The sequence below is a fragment of the Schistocerca nitens genome, chromosome 2 (assembly GCF_023898315.1).
Source record: "Schistocerca nitens isolate TAMUIC-IGC-003100 chromosome 2, iqSchNite1.1, whole genome shotgun sequence".
Classification (NCBI taxonomy): Eukaryota; Metazoa; Arthropoda; class Insecta; order Orthoptera; family Acrididae; genus Schistocerca; species Schistocerca nitens.
This window is the reverse complement of record NC_064615.1, coordinates 196,137,860-196,159,855: the sequence shown is the minus strand read 5'-3', so window position 1 is coordinate 196,159,855 and position 21,996 is coordinate 196,137,860. Positions and strand designations below refer to the sequence as shown.

Sequence of the window (21,996 nt, the reverse complement as noted above, 5' to 3'; positions counted from 1 at the left end):
TTTTGCCAATGGAGAGATCATCATGACACTTCTTCAATTACAGGCCACATGTCCTGTGGATACACGTTACGTGTCTTTAATGCACTGGTTTCCATTGCCTTCTGCGTCCTCATGTCGTTGATCATTGCTGATTCTTCCGCCTTTAGGGGCAATTTCCCACCCCTAGGACGAGAGAGTGCCTCAGGGCACCTCTATCCGCTCCTCCGCCCTCTTTGACAAGGCCGTTGGCAGAATGAGGCTGACTTCTTATGCTGGAAGTCTTCGGCCGCCAATGCTGATTATTTATCAAAATTTAGGCAGTGGCGGGGGTCGAACCCGGGACCGAAGACGTTTTGATTATAAATCAAAGACGCTACCCCTAGACCAACGATCTTGATAAAGGCGACGAGCAGCTCTTCCATTACCGTGAGTTTCGCCATTCAGAAGGATCATTTCGGCGTATTCTGCAAACGTGTGCTCAACCATGCTACTATAACAGTCGCAGACACGTGAACGAGGTTCGAACCAGGTCAGAGAGGTAGGATAGACGTCATTTGACATCGGCCGATCCGATGTAACTACCCCCCCCCCTTTCCACGCCCCTGTTGCCCACTTACCTAGCAAACATGTTTTCAAACGGCTGCACGGATATGGGTTTTTGTTCAAAATATTAAGTAGTCATTCCCTTCTACATGTCCTAGAAGTTTCTAACGGGAATTTCCGAACACCCTGTAGGTACCAAGTGGCAATAGAAAAGACCTGACAAAATATTAGTCGAGTCGGCAAGGAAGAGATTATGCAAATTTCTTCTAGCATACTAAATCCACGTGAAGTCGCTCACTGAAGACTGGTTCCCGAAGAGCTACCATACTGAGGGAACGTTGACTGCTACATTTCACCAGCTCTTCTAAATAGTGCCCAATACTTTCTCTGCTTTTAAGATCGCGAGATTATCTGGGTAGTCATAGGCTTGCTTGCAGCATTCGGGTGGGGTGGGGGGAGGGGGTAGGCGTAAATTTCTCCGGAAGTGCATGGCGCCAGTCGAGGTGCCTTAGAGTGCCTGCCTGATCATTAAGTCAGGAACGTATGCGTGCACGAAGACCTGTGAAAACGGTTATTACCATCTCGGAAGACGAGTGTGTCCACAGCGAACTCGTCTACAGGATGTAAAGGAAAGGGCAGTACTCACCCGCCCAGAATGTTGAAATAACTGATCTGGTTCACCTTCAAGGTAATCTGGATGAGTGGCCTTAAGTCCTGCGAAATACACCACTAAAACATCATAGGACATCCCCCGATTTTAACTATACCTACACACTGAGTTAAACGCCACATTGCACCGTCGCTGAATTCAACGCCTTGAATGATTTGACGGAGTGGAACTGCGACTCGTCGGATACCTCGGAGACAGGCTGGACAGTTCTTGCTGGTGCATCAGCAACTCGAGCAATTATTTCGTGCTGTGCTCATAGGCAATTCCCAACACGATGGCTCCTTTCTGCCATTCCGTCACCTCTACAAGTCGACCCATCTTTCTGCTCTGACGTGATTATTGCTGCACTACGGGAATTAACAGACTTTGAAGGTCCAGTGGTAGTTGGAGTTAGACGCCTGGAACATTCCATTTCGGAAATCGTTAGGGAATTCAGTATGCCGAGAATTCAGTATTCCGAGATCCACAGCGTCAAGAGTGTGCCGAGAATACCAAATTTTTCGGATAGTATCTCTCATCACGAATAACGCAGTGGTCGACGACCTTCACTTGACCGAGAGCAGCGGCGTTTGCGTAATGTTGTCAGTGCTAACTGACAGTAAACACTGCATGAAATAACCGCAGAAATCCATGTGGGATATATGACGAACGTGTACGTTACGACAGTGCGGCGAATTTTGGCGTTAATGTCATATGACAGTAGACGACCGACCCGAAAGCTTCTGCTAACAGCACGAAATCAAACTACCTAGCAGGTTAAAACTATGTGCCTGACCAAGACTGGAACTCGGGACCTTCGCGGGCAAGTGCTCTACTAATTGAGCTACCCAAGCACGACTCACGAGCCGTCCTCACAACTTTACTCCCGATAGTACTTCGTCTCCTACCTTCAAAACTTCACAGAAGCTCTTCTGCGAAACTTGCAGAACTAGCACTCCTGGAAGAAAGGATAAGCTGCGTGGACGGGTTGTGAGTCGTACTTGGGTGGCTCAGTTGGTAGAGCACTTGCCCGCGAAAGGCAAAGGTCCTGAGTTCGAATCTCGGTTCGGCACATACTGTTAACCCGCCGGGAAGTTAGCCCGCCGGGAAGTTAGCCCGCCGGGAAGTTAGCCCGCCGGGAAGTTAGCCCGCCGGGAAGTTAGCCCGCCGGGAAGTTAGCCCGCCGGGAAGTTAGCCCGCCGGGAAGTTAGCCCGCCGGGAAATTAGCCCGCCGGGAAGTTAGCCCGCCGGGAAGTTAGCCCGCCGGGAAGTTAGCCCGCCGGGAAGTTAGCCCGCCGGGAAGTTAGCCCGCCGGGAAGTTAGCCCGCCGGGAAGTTAGCCCGCCGGGAAGTTAGCCCGCCGGGAAGTTAGCCCGCCGGGAAGTTAGCCCGCCGGGAAGTTAGCCCGCCGGGAAGTTAGCCCGCCGGGAAGTTAGCCCGCCGGGAAGTTAGCCCGCCGGGAAGTTAGCCCGCCGGGAAGTTAGCCCGCCGGGAAGTTAGCCCGCCGGGAAGTTAGCCCGCCGGGAAGTTAGCCCGCCGGGAAGTTAGCCCGCCGGGAAGTTAGCCCGCCGGGAAGTTTCATATCAGTGTACACTCGCTGCAGAGTGGAAATTTCATTCTGGGAGCACGATATAGCTTGCAACGCCTCTCCTGAGCTCGCGAGCATGTCGGTTGGACCCTAGACGATCGGGAAACCGTGGCCTGGCCGGATGAGCCCCGATTTCAGTTGATAAGAGCTGATTGTATGGTTCGAATGTGGTGCAGATCCCAAGAAGCCATGGGCACAAGTTGTCAACAAGGCACTCAGCAAGCTGGTAGTGGCTCCATAATGGTGTGAGCTGGGTTTAAATCTAATAGACTGGGTCCTCTGGTCCAGCTGAACCAATAGTTGACTGGAATGGTTATGTTTGGCTACTTGGAGACCATTTGCAGCCATTAATCGACTTCATGTTACCAAACAACGATAGGAATTTTAATGCATGGCAATGCGCCGTGTTACCGGTTCGCAATTGGTATGAAGAACATTCTGGACTATTCGATGATGATGATGATGATGATGATATTTGGTTTGTGGGGCCCTCAACTGTGCGGTTATCAGCACCTGTACAAATTCCCTATCTTCACACAGTCCAGTCTCCCCACTCTCACGAATGATGATGAAATGATGAGGACAACACAAACATCCAGTACCCGGGCGGATAAAATCCCGACCTGGCCCGGAATCGTACCCGGGACCCCGTGATCCAGAGGCAGCAATGCTAGCCGCTAGACCATGAGCTGCGGACTGGACTATTCGAGCGAATGATTTCGCCACCTAGATCGTCCGACATGACTCCCATAGAGCATCGGATTATGAAAATGAGGATTTGTATGACGCTAGCATTAACAGCCAGTGAAAATGTGTCTAAAGGCGGAGAAAGGAACGCGTGCATCTGATTGATGTTGCCGAGTTCTATAAACGATTTATAAGCGCAGAGGAACTGATGTGTAAGCTGTAATTGACAGAAGAATGTGGCTTTTTGCTGGGTTACGGTGGGGAAAGATTGTTTACTAATTACTTTGAGACTGTATTGAGTCTAATTCTTCTACGTGTATTTTCTGTGTTGTGGATTGGCAAGACAGCCAATCCACTAGGAGGAAGCCGAAAGGTACGCGTTTAAGCTCACGCAGGCTGGCGTGAGGTCTGGAACAGGACACGGAAATGAGAATAGCCAAAAACGTACGTAGCTGCTGGAATACTTAACTTTAATCCATAATTGGTGAACATCGCTCTTGACGGTACATGTTTTACAGCATCAATAGTAACTAGTAATGGCGCCTTGCTAGGTCGTAGCAAATGACGTAGCTGAAGGCTATGCTAACTATCGTCTCGGCAAATGAGAGCGTAATTTGTCAGTGAACCATCGCTAGCAAAGTCGGCTGTACAACTGGGGCGACTGCTAGGAAGTCTCTAGACCTGCCGTGTGGCGGCGCTCGGTCTGCAATCACTGATAGTGACGACACGCGGGTCCGACGTATACTAACGGACCGCGGCCGATTTGAAGGCTACCACCTAGCAAGTGTGGTGTCTGGCGGTGACACCACATTCTGTTTAATAAAGGGCATCGATGATGAGTAAATTGAAAATATTAGTCCCTCATGGCTATTCCTTCAGTTACTACTCCGAATTTGTTTGTAGTTTTCAGAAACGATATTTGGTTCAAGACAGTTTGTCGCCCAAGAGTGACAACAATTATTCCAGTGAATATTCACAAAAAATCAAGAAAAGCCCCATGCCATCTTAGCATGGGAGCAGAGATTGCAGCCTCGTTAACGGTCTTGATAGGTCACGAGGTCGGTGTGACTTCTTTACGTTTATCTTTGGTCACTGAAAATAACTGACGAAAAATCTTGTCAAAGTAAACAGTCACGAGTGTATAAGATGAATCGAGATACAGTTAAAAGACACCTTTCTACTCATACGTAAAAAAAGCAAAATTGCTGACAAAATTACTAGATCTGTTTGATCTTCAGGGGGAACAGGAATTTAAAATGCAACAGAGTTAATAATGTTCTTGATATGTTGTAGCTACCAGTACGTCAAAATTTCCTAATACCTTGAAACCAGTAAGAATTCGCGTGGCTCGCGTGAAAGTTCTTCAGTTGGAAGTCACATAGGCAACTTCCATGCCCTAATGTGCCCCAGTTGTCCACTCGGAGAAAGGGACTGTACCTGTTTAACGAGGAATCCCAGTCACGTATCGTTCCTGGCGGCTCTTCACACCGTTGGGAGGTGAAGGCGGACTGAAAAACCCGTGGTCTGATCAGGATTGGATCCCGCGATCTCACTGTTTCCAGGCACGCGCCTCGGAGCTAGACCACCGGGCACGACTTGGAACCAATAACAAACTAGCTAACAGCACGCAGTATTACAATTTTAGTTAACAGAAACTATCATATTTTGTAAAATGTCACAGGTGTCGAAGTTCTGCATTTCAATGTTTATATGGTGTTGTAAATTCACTATTTTTGCCACAGAAGTAAAAGTATGTAGAGGGAAAACATTAGTAGGAATGTAAAATGAAGTAGATAGGAATGTACATACATTTATAGTACCAGAGAGCCGACATTTTTTCAGCTACTATGGATTAACAACAACATGTAAGCTGTTGCTCCTCACAGAGTTTTGATCAGGGCTCAATGCCAATACCTGTTTTGAACAGTGATAAGAACCGGAACTTCGTAGTCGATTTACTGATAATATGCATTTTCGTGAGTACTGTGACTGATTTTAAAACCATTCAAATGCAGCTGTTGAACCACCTTTTCAACTGTCCCCGATAATACATCAACGGCGAGGAAGATTCGTAACAACTGAATACTATGCAAGGGATATTTTGAACTGAGAGAAATCTTCATATGTAAAAGTAACTTCGGGCGGATGCCAAGGAAGTGATATGGGACTATCAATAATTCCAGTCAGTTATCACCAATCGTCGTCCGACTGTCGATACCGCCCCATAATGAAAATCTTCAGATTTGGTAAAATAGAAGAAATCTTCTTCTAATCTCATTAGCCAAAGTGGTGTCGTACTAAGATATAAAGAAAGCTTGGCATCGCCGAAAAGTTATAATAATGCACTGCAAATCAGGTCATAATGTGTATCTCATTGCTGCTGACAGCCAACTCTCCCATCACTATCACCTGGCCTGCACTGTATTATTACACCTGTTCGACGATGCCAAGCTTTGTTTCTATCTTACGGCGATGCCACTTTTGCTTAATCATATTAGAATCACAGTTGTTCTATTTTGATCAGATCTGAAGATAATCATTATAGAACGAAACCTATAGTCTGACGTCAGTTTGTGATCACTGGAGTTAAAGAAAGAAATTCTGTACTTCCTCGGTCAGCGACTTTAATTGCGACTATGTCGCAGCTATTAAAAATATATAAATGACCTAGTGGATAAATTCGGGCAGGCCGGTGTGGCCATGCGGTTCTAGGCGCTACAGTCTGGAAGCGAGCGACCGCTACGGTTGCAGGTTCGAATCCTGCCTCGGGCTTGGATGTTTGTGATGTCCTTAGGTTAGTTAGGTTTAAGTAGTTCTAAGTTCTAGGGGTCTGATGACCACAGCAGTTAAGTCCCATAGTGCTCAGAGGCATTTGAACCATTTGATAAAGTCGGAAAATCCATGATACTCGTGGGTGATGATGTATACAGAAAAGTCTTAACGGAAGAGAATTGCAGTGAAATGCAGGAAGACCTGTAGAGGGTCGTTGCTTGGTGCAAGGGGTTGGCTGTTAACCCCAATGTAAACAAAATTGACGTATTGCGAACAAAATGATGGAAACACGTCTGTTCAAAATGGTTCAAATGGCTCCGAGCACTATGGGACTTAACATCTGAGGTCATCAGTCGCCTAGAACTTAGAACTACTTAAACCTAACTAACCTAAGGACATCACACACAACCATGGCCGAGGCAGGATTCGAACCTGCGACCGAAGCGGTCGCACGGTTCCAGACTGAAGCGCCTAGAACCGCTCGGCCACACCGGCCGGCGAAACACGTCTGTTTATGATTCTATGATTGTCGCACGATCACTGGAACAAGTCATATCCATTAAATGTATGGGAGTATGTGTAGCTAGCGATTTAAAGCTGATCGACTACATACGAGGGTTGGAACTTTAATAGTGGCAACTATTTATTTACAGCGCGTACAAAATAGATACGTGTTTCAATGTTTTACTGCGCTTCAAAGTAGTCACCAGCGTTGTGTATAACCCGTTGAAAGCGATGTGGAAGCCTTAGGATACCCATAGGAGTGCCAGTTGTGTTGACATTTCGAGCGGCGCGGTCTACTGCCCGACGAATTTGTAGCAGTTCTGAAGCGAATGCCGTGAAGTGTTTCCTTCAGTTTAGAAATCGAGTTGAACTCACGAGGGCTTAAGTCAGGGGAGTGCAGTAGGTGGTATAGCACTTAGCAGCCCCATCAGTCAAACAAATCAGTAACAGCTTGCGCTGTACGTGCTTGAGCATTGTCCTGCAAAATGATGGTCAGGTCCTGCAGAAAGTGTCATCACTTCTGTCTCTAAGCTGGTCGTGGGTCGTGTTCCAAAATTTAACAGCACAGAGACAGAAGTGATGACACTTTTTGCAGGACCTGACCATCATTTTGCAGGACAATGCTCAAGCACGTACAGCGCAAGCTGTTACTGATTTGTATGACTGATGGGGCTGCTAAGTGCTATACCACCTACTGCACTCCCCTGACTTAAGCCCTCGTGAGTTCAACTCGATTCCTAAACTGAAGGAAACACTTCACGGCATTCGCTTCAGAACTACAACAAATTCGTCGGGCAATAGACCGCGTCACTCGACATGTCAACATAACTGGCACTGCTAAGAGTATGCTAAGAGTATCCTACGACTTCCACATTCCTGGGAACGGGTTACATACAATGCTGGTGACTGCTTTGAAGGTCAGTAAAACTTTGAAGCACGTATCTATTTTGTACGAACGATAAATAAATAGTTGCCACTATTAAAGTTCGAACCCTCGTATAACTAATCGTAAGAAAGATGCGAGACAGATTCGTTGGAACAATCATTTACGAAGAAGGTAGTTTACAAAATCCTCGTACGACCAGTATTTTAATATTGCTCCTCGGTCTGAGATCCTTACCAAACATGATTGATAGAAAAAATAGGGCAGATTCAAAGAAGAGCAGCGCGCTTCACCATAGATTCGGTTAGTAAGCACGAAAGTGGCACGAAGATACTCAACTCTTATGGCAGACGCTACAAGAGAGGTGTTGTGCATCACGTAAAAATTTCGTGAGAGCACGTTCCTAAAAGAGCCAACCAATAAATCTCTTCTTCCTATGTTTTATCTCGGTAAGAGGTAATGAAAGTACAATTAGAGAGATTCTAACTCGAAGGTCGTTCTTCGAGGGTATTAGTTATGACTGGAATAATCAACGGTGAAAGTGAGAGTGTTACACGAAGTACCTTCCGTCACGCACCACAGGCTGGCTTGCGAAGCACAGATGTACATCTGTGTGTTGACGTGCACTTAGGACTGCAGACGCGTGCTGGACATCCCGGTTGTGGAAAATTTGGGAAGAGCTCGTTCTGCAGTGACAGCAGTGCGTCTTCCTAGTTTCAGGCCGACACGTGCTGCGCTATCAAGAAAAGCACGCGGCAGCCAACTTCCCGCCTCAGCAGTGAAACGTACGAGACGTCTCAGTTTATCTGAGGCAGCGACCCTGCACATGGCGGGTCAAGGTAAGCGGTCCCACGTCACTCCACTGCTTCCTTAAAGAAAGACGAACCAGATTCGGCAGGAAATAATGCGCTATCTACATCTGTACTCCGTAAAGCAACTTACAGTGTGTGGTAGAGGATACCCCTAGTACCACTATAATTAGTCCCCCTTCCCCTTAAACTATGTGATCAAAAGTATCCGGACAACACTCCGTAAAACGGGACAGACCACTAGACATCACGAGAGGCGGACCAGACAGTATAAACGGAGGCACGGAGTCAGTAGAGAAGCAGAAACAGCAGAGACTGTCAGCAGTGCCTAGTGAGTTCGGACGTGGACTAGTAACTAAATATAGCCTGAGTAACAAACCCGTCGCGGTCATTTCACCCCTTCTAAAGGTGCCCAAGTCAACTCTTGATGATGTGACTGAAGTAGAAACGCGAGGAAACGTTCATAACTAAACCAAGTCCAGGCAGATCTCATGTAGAGAAAGACAGGCATTGTTGAGCGTAGCGGAGGATGGCTGTAAAGAATGGTATGAAATTTCTGGAAGAAATTACTCCTGAGCTCCTAATTGCTACCAGCAGCCTAACTAGCACAATGACTGTGCGACAGGGGGCTAAAGAGAATGGGTTGTAATATTGTAAGCCTCGCATTTCTGCTTAGGCGTCGCTTGAAGTGGTTTGCAGAGGGACGCCAATGCACAGTGGATGACTGGAAACGAGTAATTTAATGAATCACTCTATACCCTGTGGCAATACAAACGAAGCGTTTGGGTTTGACGAATGCCTGGAGATGGTTACTTCCCATCACCTGTAGTGCCAACACGAAGTGCGAAGGAGGTAGTTTTATAGTGTGGGGTGTTAGTGGTCCTCTTATTGTGCTTAAGAAAGCGCTAATGCGGTAGGATAAGAAAACATTTTACAGCATTGTGTTTTCTTGTGTACAAAAAGCAACAGCTCGGAGATGATGATTGATTGTATCAGCATGACAATGCGCCCTTTCATAAAGCAGCATCTCTGGGGCAATGGTCTGTGGACAATAACGTTCATGAAATGGGCTGGCCTGCCTAGAGTCCGACGCGAACATAATGGAATATCTGCGGGATGAGTCAGAATATCGGTTTCGCACCACACACAAGAGTCCTCCTTTGGTTCTGGCTCTTGAGGAATAATGGGCTGTCATTCCTTCCAGATTTTCAAATACGTCATTGAAAATGACCCCAGCAGAGTGTAAGCAGTCATAAATGTAGAGGAAATAGCGGATAGATGGAAAGAGTACATTGAAGGCCTCTGATGTGGAAGATTTGTCTGATGTGATACAAGAAGAACAGGAGTCGATTTAGAAGAGGTACAGGATCCAGTATTAGAATCAGAATTTAAAACAACGTAGGATGACTGAAAGATCAAATAAGGCAGAAGGGATACATAACATTCCATTTGGGGGAAGTGGCGACAAAACGACCATTCACGTTGGTGTGTAGAATGTATGACTCTGGCGACATACCATCTGACTTTCGAAAAAATATCATCCACACAGTTCCGCAGACTGCAAGAGCTGGCAAGTGCGAGAATTATCGCACAGTCAATTTAACAGCTGATGCATCCAACTTGCTGAGAAGAATAGTATTTAGAAGAATGGAAAATAAAACTGAGGATATGTTAGATTACAATGAGTTTGGCTTTAGGACAGGTGAAGGCACCAGACAGGTAATTCTGCCGCTGCGGTACGGAGAGAGGGGAAATATACAATATGTACAAGAGCCAAAAGGGAATAAGAAGAGTGGACGACGAAGAACGAAGTGCTCGGATTAAAAAGGGTGTAAGACAGGAACGTAGTCTTTCGCCCCTACTGCTCAGTCTGCACATCGAAGAAGCAATGATGAAAATAAAAGAAAGGTTCAGGAGTCGAATCAAAACTCAAGGGGAAAGGATATCATTGATAAGATTCGCTGATGACATTGCTATCCAGGGTGAAAGTGAAAAATAATTACATGATCTGCTGAATGGAATGAACAGTCTAACAGAATATGGATTGAGAGTAAATTGAAAAAAAGACGAAAGTAATGAGAAGCAGCAGAAATGAGAACAGCGAGAAACTTAGCATCAGGATTGACGCTCACCTAGGCAGCAAAATAAACAATGACGGACGGAGCAAAGAGGACGTCAAAAGCAGACTAGCACTGGCAAGGATGGTATTTCTTACCAACAGAAGTCTAATAGTATCGAACACAGGCCTTAATATGAGGAAGAAATCTATGAGAATGTACGTTTGGAGCACAGCACTGTATGGTAGTGAAACGTGGACTGTGGGAAAACCGGAACAGAAGACAATCGAAGCATTTGAGATATGGTGCTAGAGACGAATGTTGAAAATTAAATGTTTTTTATTCCAGTCTTTGATCACAATCTCAATTCTTTAGACGATGACCGGTTTCAGTCCGCAATGACCATCCTCTTATCTTTTTTAGACCATGTCCTAAAGTGCTAAGGCCATATTGGCATCGTCAAAACATATAAATATTAGGTGGACTGACAAGGTAAGGAATGAGGAGGTTGTGCGCAAAATCGGAGAGGAAAGGAATATGTGGAAAACACAAGGAGAATGGGCAGGACGATAGGACATCTGTTAAGACATCAGAGAATGACTTCCACGGTACTAGAGGGGCCAGTAGAGGCAAAAACTGTAGAGGAAGACAGAGATTGGAATAGATGCAGCAAATAATTGAGGACGTAGGTTGCAAGTGCTACTCTGGGATGAAGAGAATGGCACAGGAGAGGCTCAAATAAAGCGTAGCGTGGACACAACCCATATTGACATCCACTAACAGGTGTTCGGGTACTTTTACGCAGATAGTGTATGCCTGTTGATTCTTGTGGCTGCGTTCTCTCTCGGAATTTCATATTAATTGTACCGGATGATTTCGGCCTTAAGCCGTTATGACGTTCAACGAAAGTTTAATTATATCCAACACTGTTGTACTTGAGAATTGCTTAACGCTAAAGTCATGATTAATAATATAAAGTGAAGTTTGTACAGTCAAATGACGAAAACACCAATCAAACGTAAATTGAAATCCTTAAAAGTGGAATAAAATTCTGTATGTTCTTTTTTTAATTATTTAAGAAGTGACGTCTCACCACTTGATTTTACTTTCTACCTTTGCGGCTGATTGGAAACCATAGCTGTTCCGTTGTAAAATTTGCGGAGTCCTTAACACGCAGACTTACACTGATAAGCAGGAACGTAATGAGCACTCCCAAACGCGACGTTGGATGCCGTCTGGTTGCGTTGCGGGCACGTGATGCCGTAACGAAAGTATATAAGCGGATCAGACACGGACAGGGGATCACCCTAGCGAAGGTATGGGCTGCAAAAGGGGAAATTGTTGAGATGAGCGACTTTGACAGATTATTATTACGCAGAGCCTGTGTATCCCGAAAATGGCGAAGCTGGTCGAATCTTCACGTGCTACAGTCGTGAGCATCTACGGAAAGAGAACGTCAGCGAAACTACCACTAGGTGCTAAATGGCTGGACGTCCGCGGCTCTTCACACAACATGGGGTTCGGAGGCTTGTCTGCTCTGTAACGCTGAATAGATGGTGATCTGTGGCATCTCTACCGAAAAAGCGCAATGCAGGCCTACGCGCAAGTGTTTCGGAGCACACCGTTCATCGAACATTGTTGACCATGGAGCTCCGTAGTGGACCACCTCTACATCTTCACATGTTGACCCAACGACGTCGTCAATTACGGGCGCAGTGGGAACGGGACCATCGGGATTCGACCGGAAACGTGTCGCCTCTTCAGGTGAATCATACACTCCTGGAAATTGAAATAAGAACACCGTGAATTCATTGTCCCAGGAAGGGGAAACTTTATTGACACATTCCTGGGGTCAGATACATCACATGATCACACTGACAGAACCACAGGCACATAGACACAGGCAACAGAGCATGCACAATGTCGGCACTAGTACAGTGTATATCCACCTTTCGCAGCAATGCAGGCTGCTATTCTCCCATGGAGACGATCGTAGAGATGCTGGATGTAGTCCTGTGGAACGGCTTGCCATGCCATTTCCACCTGGCGCCTCAGTTGGACCAGCGTTCGTGCTGGACGTGCAGACCGCGTGAGACGACGCTTCATCCAGTCCCAAACATGCTCAATGGGGGACAGATCCGGAGATCTTGCTGGCCAGGGTAGTTGACTTACACCTTCTAGAGCACGTTGGGTGGCACGGGATACATGCGGACGTGCATTGTCCTGTTGGAACAGCAAGTTCCCTTGCCGGTCTAGGAATGGTAGAACGATGGGTTCGATGACGATTTGGATGTACCGTGCACTATTCAGTGTCCCCTCGACGATCACCAGTGGTGTACGGCCAGTGTAGGAGATCGCTCCCCACACCATGATGCCGGGTGTTGGCCCTGTGTGCCTCGGTCGTATGCAGTCCTGATTGTGGCGCTCACCTGCACGGCGCCAAACACGCATACGACCATCATTGGCACCAAGGCAGAAGCGACTCTCATCGCTGAAGACGACACGTCTCCATTCGTCCCTCCATTCACGCCTGTCGCGACACCACTGGAGGCGGGCTGCACGATGTTGGGGCGTGAGCGGAAATGGCCTAACGGTGTGCGGGACCGTAGCCCAGCTTCATGGAGACGGTTGCGAATGGTCCTCGCCGATACCCCAGGAGCAACAGTGTCCCTAATTTGCTGGGAAGTGGCAGTGCGGTCCCCTACGGCACTGCGTAGGATCCTACGGTCTTGGCGTGCATCCGTGCGTCGCTGCGGTCCGGTCCCAGGTCGACGGGCACGTGCACCTTCCGCCGACCACTGGTGACAACATCGATGTACTGTGGAGACCTCACGCCCCACGTGTTGAGCAATTCGGCGGTACGTCCACCCGGCCTCCCGCATGCCCACTATACGCCCTCGCTCAAAGTCCGTCAACTGCACATACGGTTCACGTCCACGCTGTCGCTGCATGCTACCAGTGTTAAAGACTGCGATGGAGCTCCGTATGCCACGGCAAACTGGCTGACACTGACGGCGGCGGTGCACAAATGCTGCGCAGCTAGCGCCATTCGACGGCCAACACCGCGGTTCCTGGTGTGTCCGCTGTGCCGTGCGTGTGATCATTGCTTGTACAGCCCTCTCGCAGTGTCCGGAGCAAGTATGGTGGGTCTGACACACCGGTGTCAATGTGTTCTTTTTTCAATTTCCAGGAGTGTATTTTTGCTACACTAGGTCTATGGTCGACTCCACGAACCCCGTCATCGAAGTGACTGGCGGCTGGAAACGCGCAGCGCGCCACGGACACAGGCTGGTGGAAGCAGTATTATGATATGGGAGACATTCTATTACTCTTTCGTGGGACCTGCGGTAGTGATCTAGGACTCGAACCACCTGCATCCCTTCATGATTGATGTCTTTCCCGACGGCGACGTCAACTTTCAGCAGTATAACTGTCCGTGTCTGAGCCAGAACTGTGCTGCAGTCGTTTGAGGAGCATTATAGTTAACTCACGTTGATATCTGTGCTACAAAACTGGCCTGATGTAAATCCTATGGAACACATCTGCGTCACTATCGGGCGTCATCACCTCGTACGCAAATCAGCGGCCCATTATTGTATGATTATATGATAGCGGAACAAACACTGGTAGCAGTGACTACTGTAAAATATCTGGGAGTATGCGTACGGAACGATTTGAAGTGGAATGATCATATAAAATTAATTGTTGGTAAGGCGGGTGCCAGATTGAGATTCATTGGGAGAGTCCTTAGAAAATGTAGTCCACCAACAAAGGAGGTGGCTTACAAAATACTCGTTTGACATATACTTGAGTATTGCTCATCAGTGTGGGATCCGTACCAGGTTGGGTTGGCAAAGGAGATAGAGAAGAGCGGCGCGTTTCGTCACAGGGTTATTTGGTAAGCGTGATAGCGTTACGGAGACGTTTAGCAAACTCAAGTGGCAGACTCTGAAAGGGAGGCGCTCTGCATCGCGGTGTAGCTTGCTGTCCAGGTTTCGAGAGGGTTCGTTTCTGGACGAGATATCGAATATATTGCTTCGCCCTGCTTATACTTCCCGAGGAGATTACGAATGTAAAATTAGAGAGATTCGAGAGCGCACGGACGCTTTCTACATCTACATCTACATCCATACTCCGCAAGCCACCTGACTGTCTGTGGCGGAGGGTACCCTGAGTCCCTCTATCGGTTCTCCCTTCTATTGCAGTCTCGTATTGTTCGTGGAAAGAAGGATTGTCGGTATGCTTCTGTGTGGGCTCTAATCTCTCTGATTTTATCCTCATGGTCTCTTGCGAGATATACGTGGGAGGGAGCAATATACTGCTTGACTGTTCGGTGAAGGTATGTTCCCGAAACTTTAACAAAAGCCCGTACCGAGCTACTGAGCGTCTCTCCTGCAGAGTCTTCCACTGGAGTTTATCTATCATCTCCGTAACGCTTTCACGATTACTAAATGATCCTGTAACGAAGCGCGCTGCTCTCCGTTGGATCTTCTCTCTCTCTTCTATCAACCCTATCTGGTACGGATCCCACACTGCTGAGCAGTATCCAAGCAGTGGGCGAACAAGCGTACTGTAACCTACTTCCTTTGTTTTCGGATTGCATTTCCTTAGGATTCTTCCAATGAATCTCAGTCTGGCATCTGCTTTACCGACGATCAACTTTATATGATCATTCCATTTTAAATCACTCCTAATGCCTACTCCCAGATAATTTATGGAATTAACTGCTTCCAATTGATGACCTGCTATTTTGTAGCTAAATGATAAGGGATCTATCTTTCTATGTATTCGCAGCACATTACACTTGTCTACATTGAGATCGATTTCCCAATCCCTGCACCATGCGTCAATTCGCTGCAGATCCTGCTGCATTTCAGTACAATTTTCCATTGTTACAACCTCTCGATACATCACAGCATCATCTGCAAAAGGCCTCAGTCGTTCTTCCCGCGAACCATACGCGACTGGAACAGGAAAGGGAGGTAATGACAGTGGCACGTTAAGTGCCCTAGCCACAAACCGTTGGGTGGCTTGCGGAGTATAAATGTAGATGTAGACCTGACCGTGGACATCTAATGCCGTATACTTCCACAAATCTACCAACAAACTGTCTGATCCCTGATACGTAGAATCGGTGATGTATTTCTTTCCAGAGATGGACAAACAAGCTATTAAGCAGGTGGTCATAATCTTTTGGCTCATCACCGTATACTAAGGCAAGCCGCTGAATGAAGTGGTGCTGCAGTACTGACCTCTGGTGAGGTTGACCTCTGACTCGGAGTCTCCGGAGTCCGGCACGTAGCGGCCTACAACCACGTGGACGCCGCGGGAGTCTACGAACTCTCTCTGCCGCTGGCCGGACCTGCAAGAAAAGCAAGAGACGCACTATAGCTGTCTGCTGTCTCTCAGCCCTCAGCTCTCGCCTGAACTGTTGTTAAAATAAAGCTGCTCTCGACTCGACTATTGATTGGGAAACAGGTGTGCTTTATACAGTCCCAGAAAAAAGGTCATGCGACAGTGGTATTGACAAATATGGTGGTAGTATCGCGTACACGAAGTACACGGTTATTACAAATGATTGAAGCGATTTCACAGCTCTACAATAACTTTATTATTTGAGATATTTTCACAATGCTTTGCACACAAATGCAAAAACTCAAAGTTTTTTTAGGCATTCACAAATGTTCGATATGTGCCCCTTTAGTGATTCGGCAGACATCAAGCCGATAATCAAGTTCCTCCCACACTCGGCGCAGCATGTCCCCATCAATGAGTTCGAAAGCATCGTTGATGCGAGCTCGCAGTTCTGGCACGTTTCTTGGTAGAGGAGGTTTAAACACGGAATCTTTCACATAACCCCACAGAAAGAAATCGCATGGGGTTAAGTCGGGAGAGCGTGTAGGCCATGACATGAATTGCTGATCACGATCTCCACCACGACCGATCCATCGGTTTTCCAATCTCCTGTTTAAGAAATGCCGAACATCATGATGGAAGTGCGGTGGAGCACCATCCTATTGAAAGATGAAGTCGGCGCTGTCGGTCTCCAGTTGTGGCATGAGCCAATTTTCCAGCATGTCCAGATACACGTGTCCTGTAGCGTTTTTTTTTTTTTTTTTTTTTTTGCAGAAGAAAAAGGGGCCGTAAACTTTAAACCGTGAGATTGCACAAAACACGTTAACTTTTGGTGAATTGCGAATTTGCTGCACGAATGCGTGAGGATTCTCTACTGCCCAGATTCGCACATTGTGTCTGTTCACTTCACCATTAAGAAAAAAATGTTGCTTCATCACTGAAAACAAGTTTCGCACTGAACGCATCCTCTTCCATTAGCTGTTGCAACCGCGCCGAAAATTCAAAGCGTTTGACTTTGCCATCGGGTGTCAGGGCGTGTAGCAATTGTAAACGGTAAGGCTTCTGCTTTAGCCTTTTCCGTAAGGTTTTCCAAACCGTCGGCTGTGATACGTTTAGCTCCCTGCTTGCTTTATTCGTCGACTTCCGCGGGATACGCGTGAAACTTGCCCGCACGCGTTCAACCGTTTCTTCGCTCACTGCAGGCCGATCCGTTGATTTCCCCCTGCAGAGGCATCCAGAAGCTTTAAACTGCGCATACCATCGCCGAATGGAGTTAGCAGTTGGTGGATCTTTGTGGAACTTCGTCCTGAAGTGTCGTTGCACTGTTATGACTGACTGATGTGAGTGCATTTCAAGCACGACATACGCTTTCTCGGCTCCTGTCGCCATTTTGTCTCACTGCGCTCTCGAGCGCTCTGGCGGCAGAAACCTGAAGTGCGGCTTCAGCCGAACTAAATTTTTATGAGTTTTTCTACGTATCTGTAGTGTGTCGTGACCATATGTCAATGAATGGAGCTACAGTGAATTTATGAAATCGCTTCAATCATTTGTAATAGCCCTGTATAAAACGGCACTGCACTGGTGGAGCTGTCATTTACAATCAGGTGATTCATGGGAATGTGTGTCCCATATGAATATGGCCGCACGACGATAATTAACGGACTCCGAACGCGGAATGTTAGTTGGAGCTACACGCATGGAACATTCAGTTTCGGAAATCGTTAGGGAATTCAATATTGAGAGATCCAAGTTATCAAGAATGTAGCGGGAATACCGAATTTCAGGCACTACCTCTCACCACGGAATGGTTCAAAATGGCTCTGAGCACTATGGGACCTAACTTCTGAGGTCATGAGTCCCTTAGAACTTAGAACTACTTAAACCTAACTATCCTAAGGACATCACACACATCCATGCCCGAGGCAGGATTCGAACTTGCGACCGTAGCGGACGCGCGGTTCCAGACTGTAGCGCCTAGAACCGCTCGGCCACCCCGGCCGGCTCACCATGGAATGGGCGATGGCAGCAGACGTCCGACGTGAGTGCCTTTGCTAACAGCAAGACATCGCCTGCAGCGCCTATCCCGGGCTCCTGACCGTATCGTTTGGACCAGAGCGACTGGAAAACCAGGACCTTGTAACACCGAAAATGCAGGATGCATGGCACCTGCTATCTATATGTAACTTTTTTTTTAAATTGTATGTAAACATTTGTAATTTAAATCCTTTCTTTTAATAAGTAAGGACATTGCTTCACTGTATGTGTACATGTAGGTAGAAGTCTATTGACGTTTCATTGTATTTATCTGTTTTTTAGTGTGAAACTTATAAGCTGTGGGAAAAAGCCAAAGGAATTGTTATTTGCATCGACTAGCAACGATAATAGCAGTGTTTGTGTGTTGTAAAATCTTTGGGTAGGGAGGTGGTGCGCAGAGTGCGCGGAGAGAGGGGGAGACGGGTTCCAGCGCTTGTAGTTGGTTGGTTGGTTGTTTGGGGAAGGAGACCAAACAGCGTGGTCATCGGTCTCATCGGATTAGGGAAGCATGGGGAAGGAAGTCGGCCGTGCCCTTTCAGAGGAACCATCCCGGCATTTACCTGGAGTGGTTTTAGGGAAATCACGGAAAACCTAAATCAGGATGGCCGGACACGGGATTGAACCGTCTTCCTCCCGAATGCAAGTCCAGTGTCTAACCACTGCGCAACCTCGCTCGGTAGCGCTTGTAGTGTGCGGAGTTGTGATGCTAACGCTCTCGTAGTAGAGAGAGTACCATTTTCGGAGGCATCATGTACGCGCGCCGGCCAGATATCTGGAGCGAGAGTACGGACAGTGGACGGGCGGAACAGGCTCTATTATTTACGATTGCCCGTTCCTATAATTAGCTGTCGCTCCACAAGATGCTACCGTCTTTAACAACAACAGCAGCAGTTCCAGCAACACAGATTCGTCGTCGGCTCCGAGTTTCGTCGTATGCACAGCACTGAAGTAAGACTGTTCATTAGTAGAAAGTATTAACGGCTAATCCAGCAGCACAACTGAATGTGATTTGATTGATAAGATTTATTTAAATAATAATCAGTTAAACTCAGGGCGATTGTGTCCTCACTGCCCCCAGACATTTTTACCAAGCAGGATCCTTATTCCTTTTTTCCCCTAATATGCTAACTGTCATAAGAAACAAACTGAATAGTTACAGCCAGTTTATTAATGAATAAACTCTCTTTTAATAATTTTCGCGTCTGTCTACTTTCAATTAACTGTTGTACAACAGAGGCTTCAGTATATGACTAAAGTAAAGCAATTTCATTTTTCAAGTTCGAGAATCAATCATTGGAGAAATCCAAATCTAAAGAAATGCACAAATTAAGAGTACGGAAGTTTTATCTATTTTACATATAGCTTGGAGTACATGGCTATTTGGTTTGGCACGTCTTCTAGTATTCAATTCTGTTCAAGTCAGTAAAAAAGGCTCAGTTGTTCAGACAGTAATATGAAATCCAGTTTGCAAAATAAGTACGGCAAAGTAAAAAGTGCTTGTACTTTTTCTAAATTTCTTTGATGAGGTTATGCTGAGGCCACTGAAAGTCATTGTTTACGTAATGAAGTTCAGTACTAACATACAGTTTAATTGCATATTTTCAAGTCATTACTCGACTGCCTTTTTCAAAATTTAATGCCAAACATAACGTAAGAGTGACTTCTCAGTTTATTTATTTATTGTTCCGTGGGACCAAATTAAGGAGAAGTCTCCATGGTCATGGAATGAGTCAATACATGAAATTTTAACACGATATTAGAAACAGATAAAATGAAACGTAAAAGAAAACATATTCAGGTTGTAACATTACGAGTCAAGATAGCTGTAACGGAAATTGAATAGCGTAAAGTTATCATTAAAAACGCACGCCGCGCGATTTATGACGATCTGGTTGGTCATAATAGTAGTACCATGCTTTTGAATACAATTAAAATATAACGGCGATACGTGTTTAGTGTTATTGGAAATAATATGTAGTAAATTAATGAGTAAGGTAGCCGATCCTATAAGAAGAGGTGAAATTGGGCATATTAAGGTGTTTTGCTTTATGTCGACTAAGCCGATGATACGGCGTCTTTTTTTCCGTTTACTCTTAGAAAAAAAAAAAAAAGTAACGAAGTGCTAATTGTGCGTTGTGAAAAATATAGGGGCGAATTTTAAATAGCTACAGTGTATAATCAGACTAACAAATGGACATTCAGTTACGCGAAATAGCGGACAGCGAAGTGTGGTCATTAAATTGAGTACACCTACAGGGCGGTCAATTCCGGGATAAGTCTATTCGCATCTCACGAGGGACGCGATATTGAGACCGGTTTTTTTTTATTATATCACGGAGAGCGGGCTTCAATTTATAAAAAGGAGAAAAGCTGTATCATTGTCATTGACTGTTGGTGTTAAGCAACCAAAGCTGTTCATCAAAGGGTTTCGGTGAATGAGTGGTGAATGCGAATGAAACTGTGAACGAAGTTATGTTAAATAAAGCAGAAGAGACAAGACAGTTTGGTCGTATCTGTTATTATTCCATAAACCGTAACATTTCTTCTCGTTGTACGAAGCCTTTATAGACGATCGTTATGACAATTTGCTTTGAAGGGATCTCGTTACGAGTTAAGTTTTGGGGACTGGTCAACACGTGTGGTAGCGTTCTCGCTTCCCACGCCCGGGTTCCCGGGTTCGATTCCCGGCTGGGTGTTGTGTGCTGTCCTTAGGTTAGTTAGGTTTAAGTAGTTCTAAGTTCTAGGGGACTTATGACCACAGCAGTTGAGTCCCATAGTGCTCAGAGCCATTTGAACCATTTGAACCTGGTCAACAGGGGATAGTTCGTAGATCTTAACTACTGCAGCTATTCTGGAATCAGGTGCTACCGTGACCGTTGTGTGTTGTCAATGGCTTAAGGTCATCATATCTCATGCTCTGAGATCGACGCGCCTTTCCTCTTGGTATAACGGTGTCTCACGGTAACAACGACAACGCCGACGGCGAAGGAAGATACGGTAGAAGGTGACAAGTCGTAAGTTTAAATAAAGAAAATCAACAATGTAACACTGGAATTTGCTTAATTTTTTAGCTCTTCCAGGAACTCCTCGACAGAATAGAAGGAGTGAACCATGAGGAAACTCTTCAGTTTAGACTTAAAAGAGTTTGGACTACTGCTAAGGTTTTTGAGTTCTTGTGGTGGCTTATTGAAAATGGATGCAGCAGAATACTGCACTCCTTTCTGCACAAGAGTCAAGGAAGTGCATTCCACATGCAGGTTGGATTTCTGCATAGTATTAACTGAGTGAAAGCTGCTAACTCTTGGGAATAGGCTAATATTGCTAACGACAAACGACATTAAAGAAAATATATACTGTGAGGGCAATGTCAGAATTCCAAGACTATTGAATAGGGGTCGACAAGAGGTTCTCTAACTTACACCACATATAGCTCGAACAGCCAGTTTTTGAGCCAAAAATACCCTTTTTGAATCAGAAGAATTACCCCAAAAAATAATACCGTACGACATAAGCGTATGAAAATATGCGAACTAGATTACTTTTCGTGTTGAAGTGTCACTTATTTCAGATACTGTTCTAATGGTAAATAATGCAGCATTTAGTTTCTGAACAAGATCCTGGACATGGGCTTTCCACAACAGCTTACTATCTATCCGAACGCCTAGGAACTTGAACTGTTCCGTCTCGCTTATAATATGCCCATTCTGTCTAATCAAAATATGGGTTCTTGTTGAATTGTGAGTTAGAAACTAAAAACTGAGTCTTACTGTGATTTAGCATCAAATTATTTTCCACAAGCCACGAACTTATTTCATGAACTACATTATTTGATACTGTTTCAATATTACACACAAGATCCTTCACTACCAAGTTGGTGTCCTCAGCAAACAGAAATATTTTTGAATCACCTGTAATACTAGAAGGCATATCATTTATATAAATAAGAAACAGCAGTGGCCCCAGCACCGACCCTTGGGGAACGCCCCACTTAACAGTGCCCCATTGGGACTGAACATCACTACCACTTTCAATATTGCGGAGAATTACCTTCTGCTTTCTGTTCTTAAAGTAAGAGGCGAACCAATTGTAAGCTACTCCCCTTACTCCATAATGGTCCAGCTTCTGCAGTAATATTTT

General features: G+C 45.9%; 1 protein-coding gene across 1 annotated transcript in view; it reads right to left on the bottom strand.

Moving 5' to 3' along the window:
* LOC126234319 (polypeptide N-acetylgalactosaminyltransferase 1-like) overlaps positions 1–21,996 on the bottom strand; it is a 402,153-nt gene that overhangs the window by 242,167 nt on the left and 137,990 nt on the right. The window contains exon 3 of the mRNA XM_049943004.1: positions 15,723–15,832. Within this exon, the coding sequence (XP_049798961.1) occupies positions 15,723–15,832 (110 nt within the window). The remainder of the gene's footprint in view (positions 1–15,722; positions 15,833–21,996) is intronic.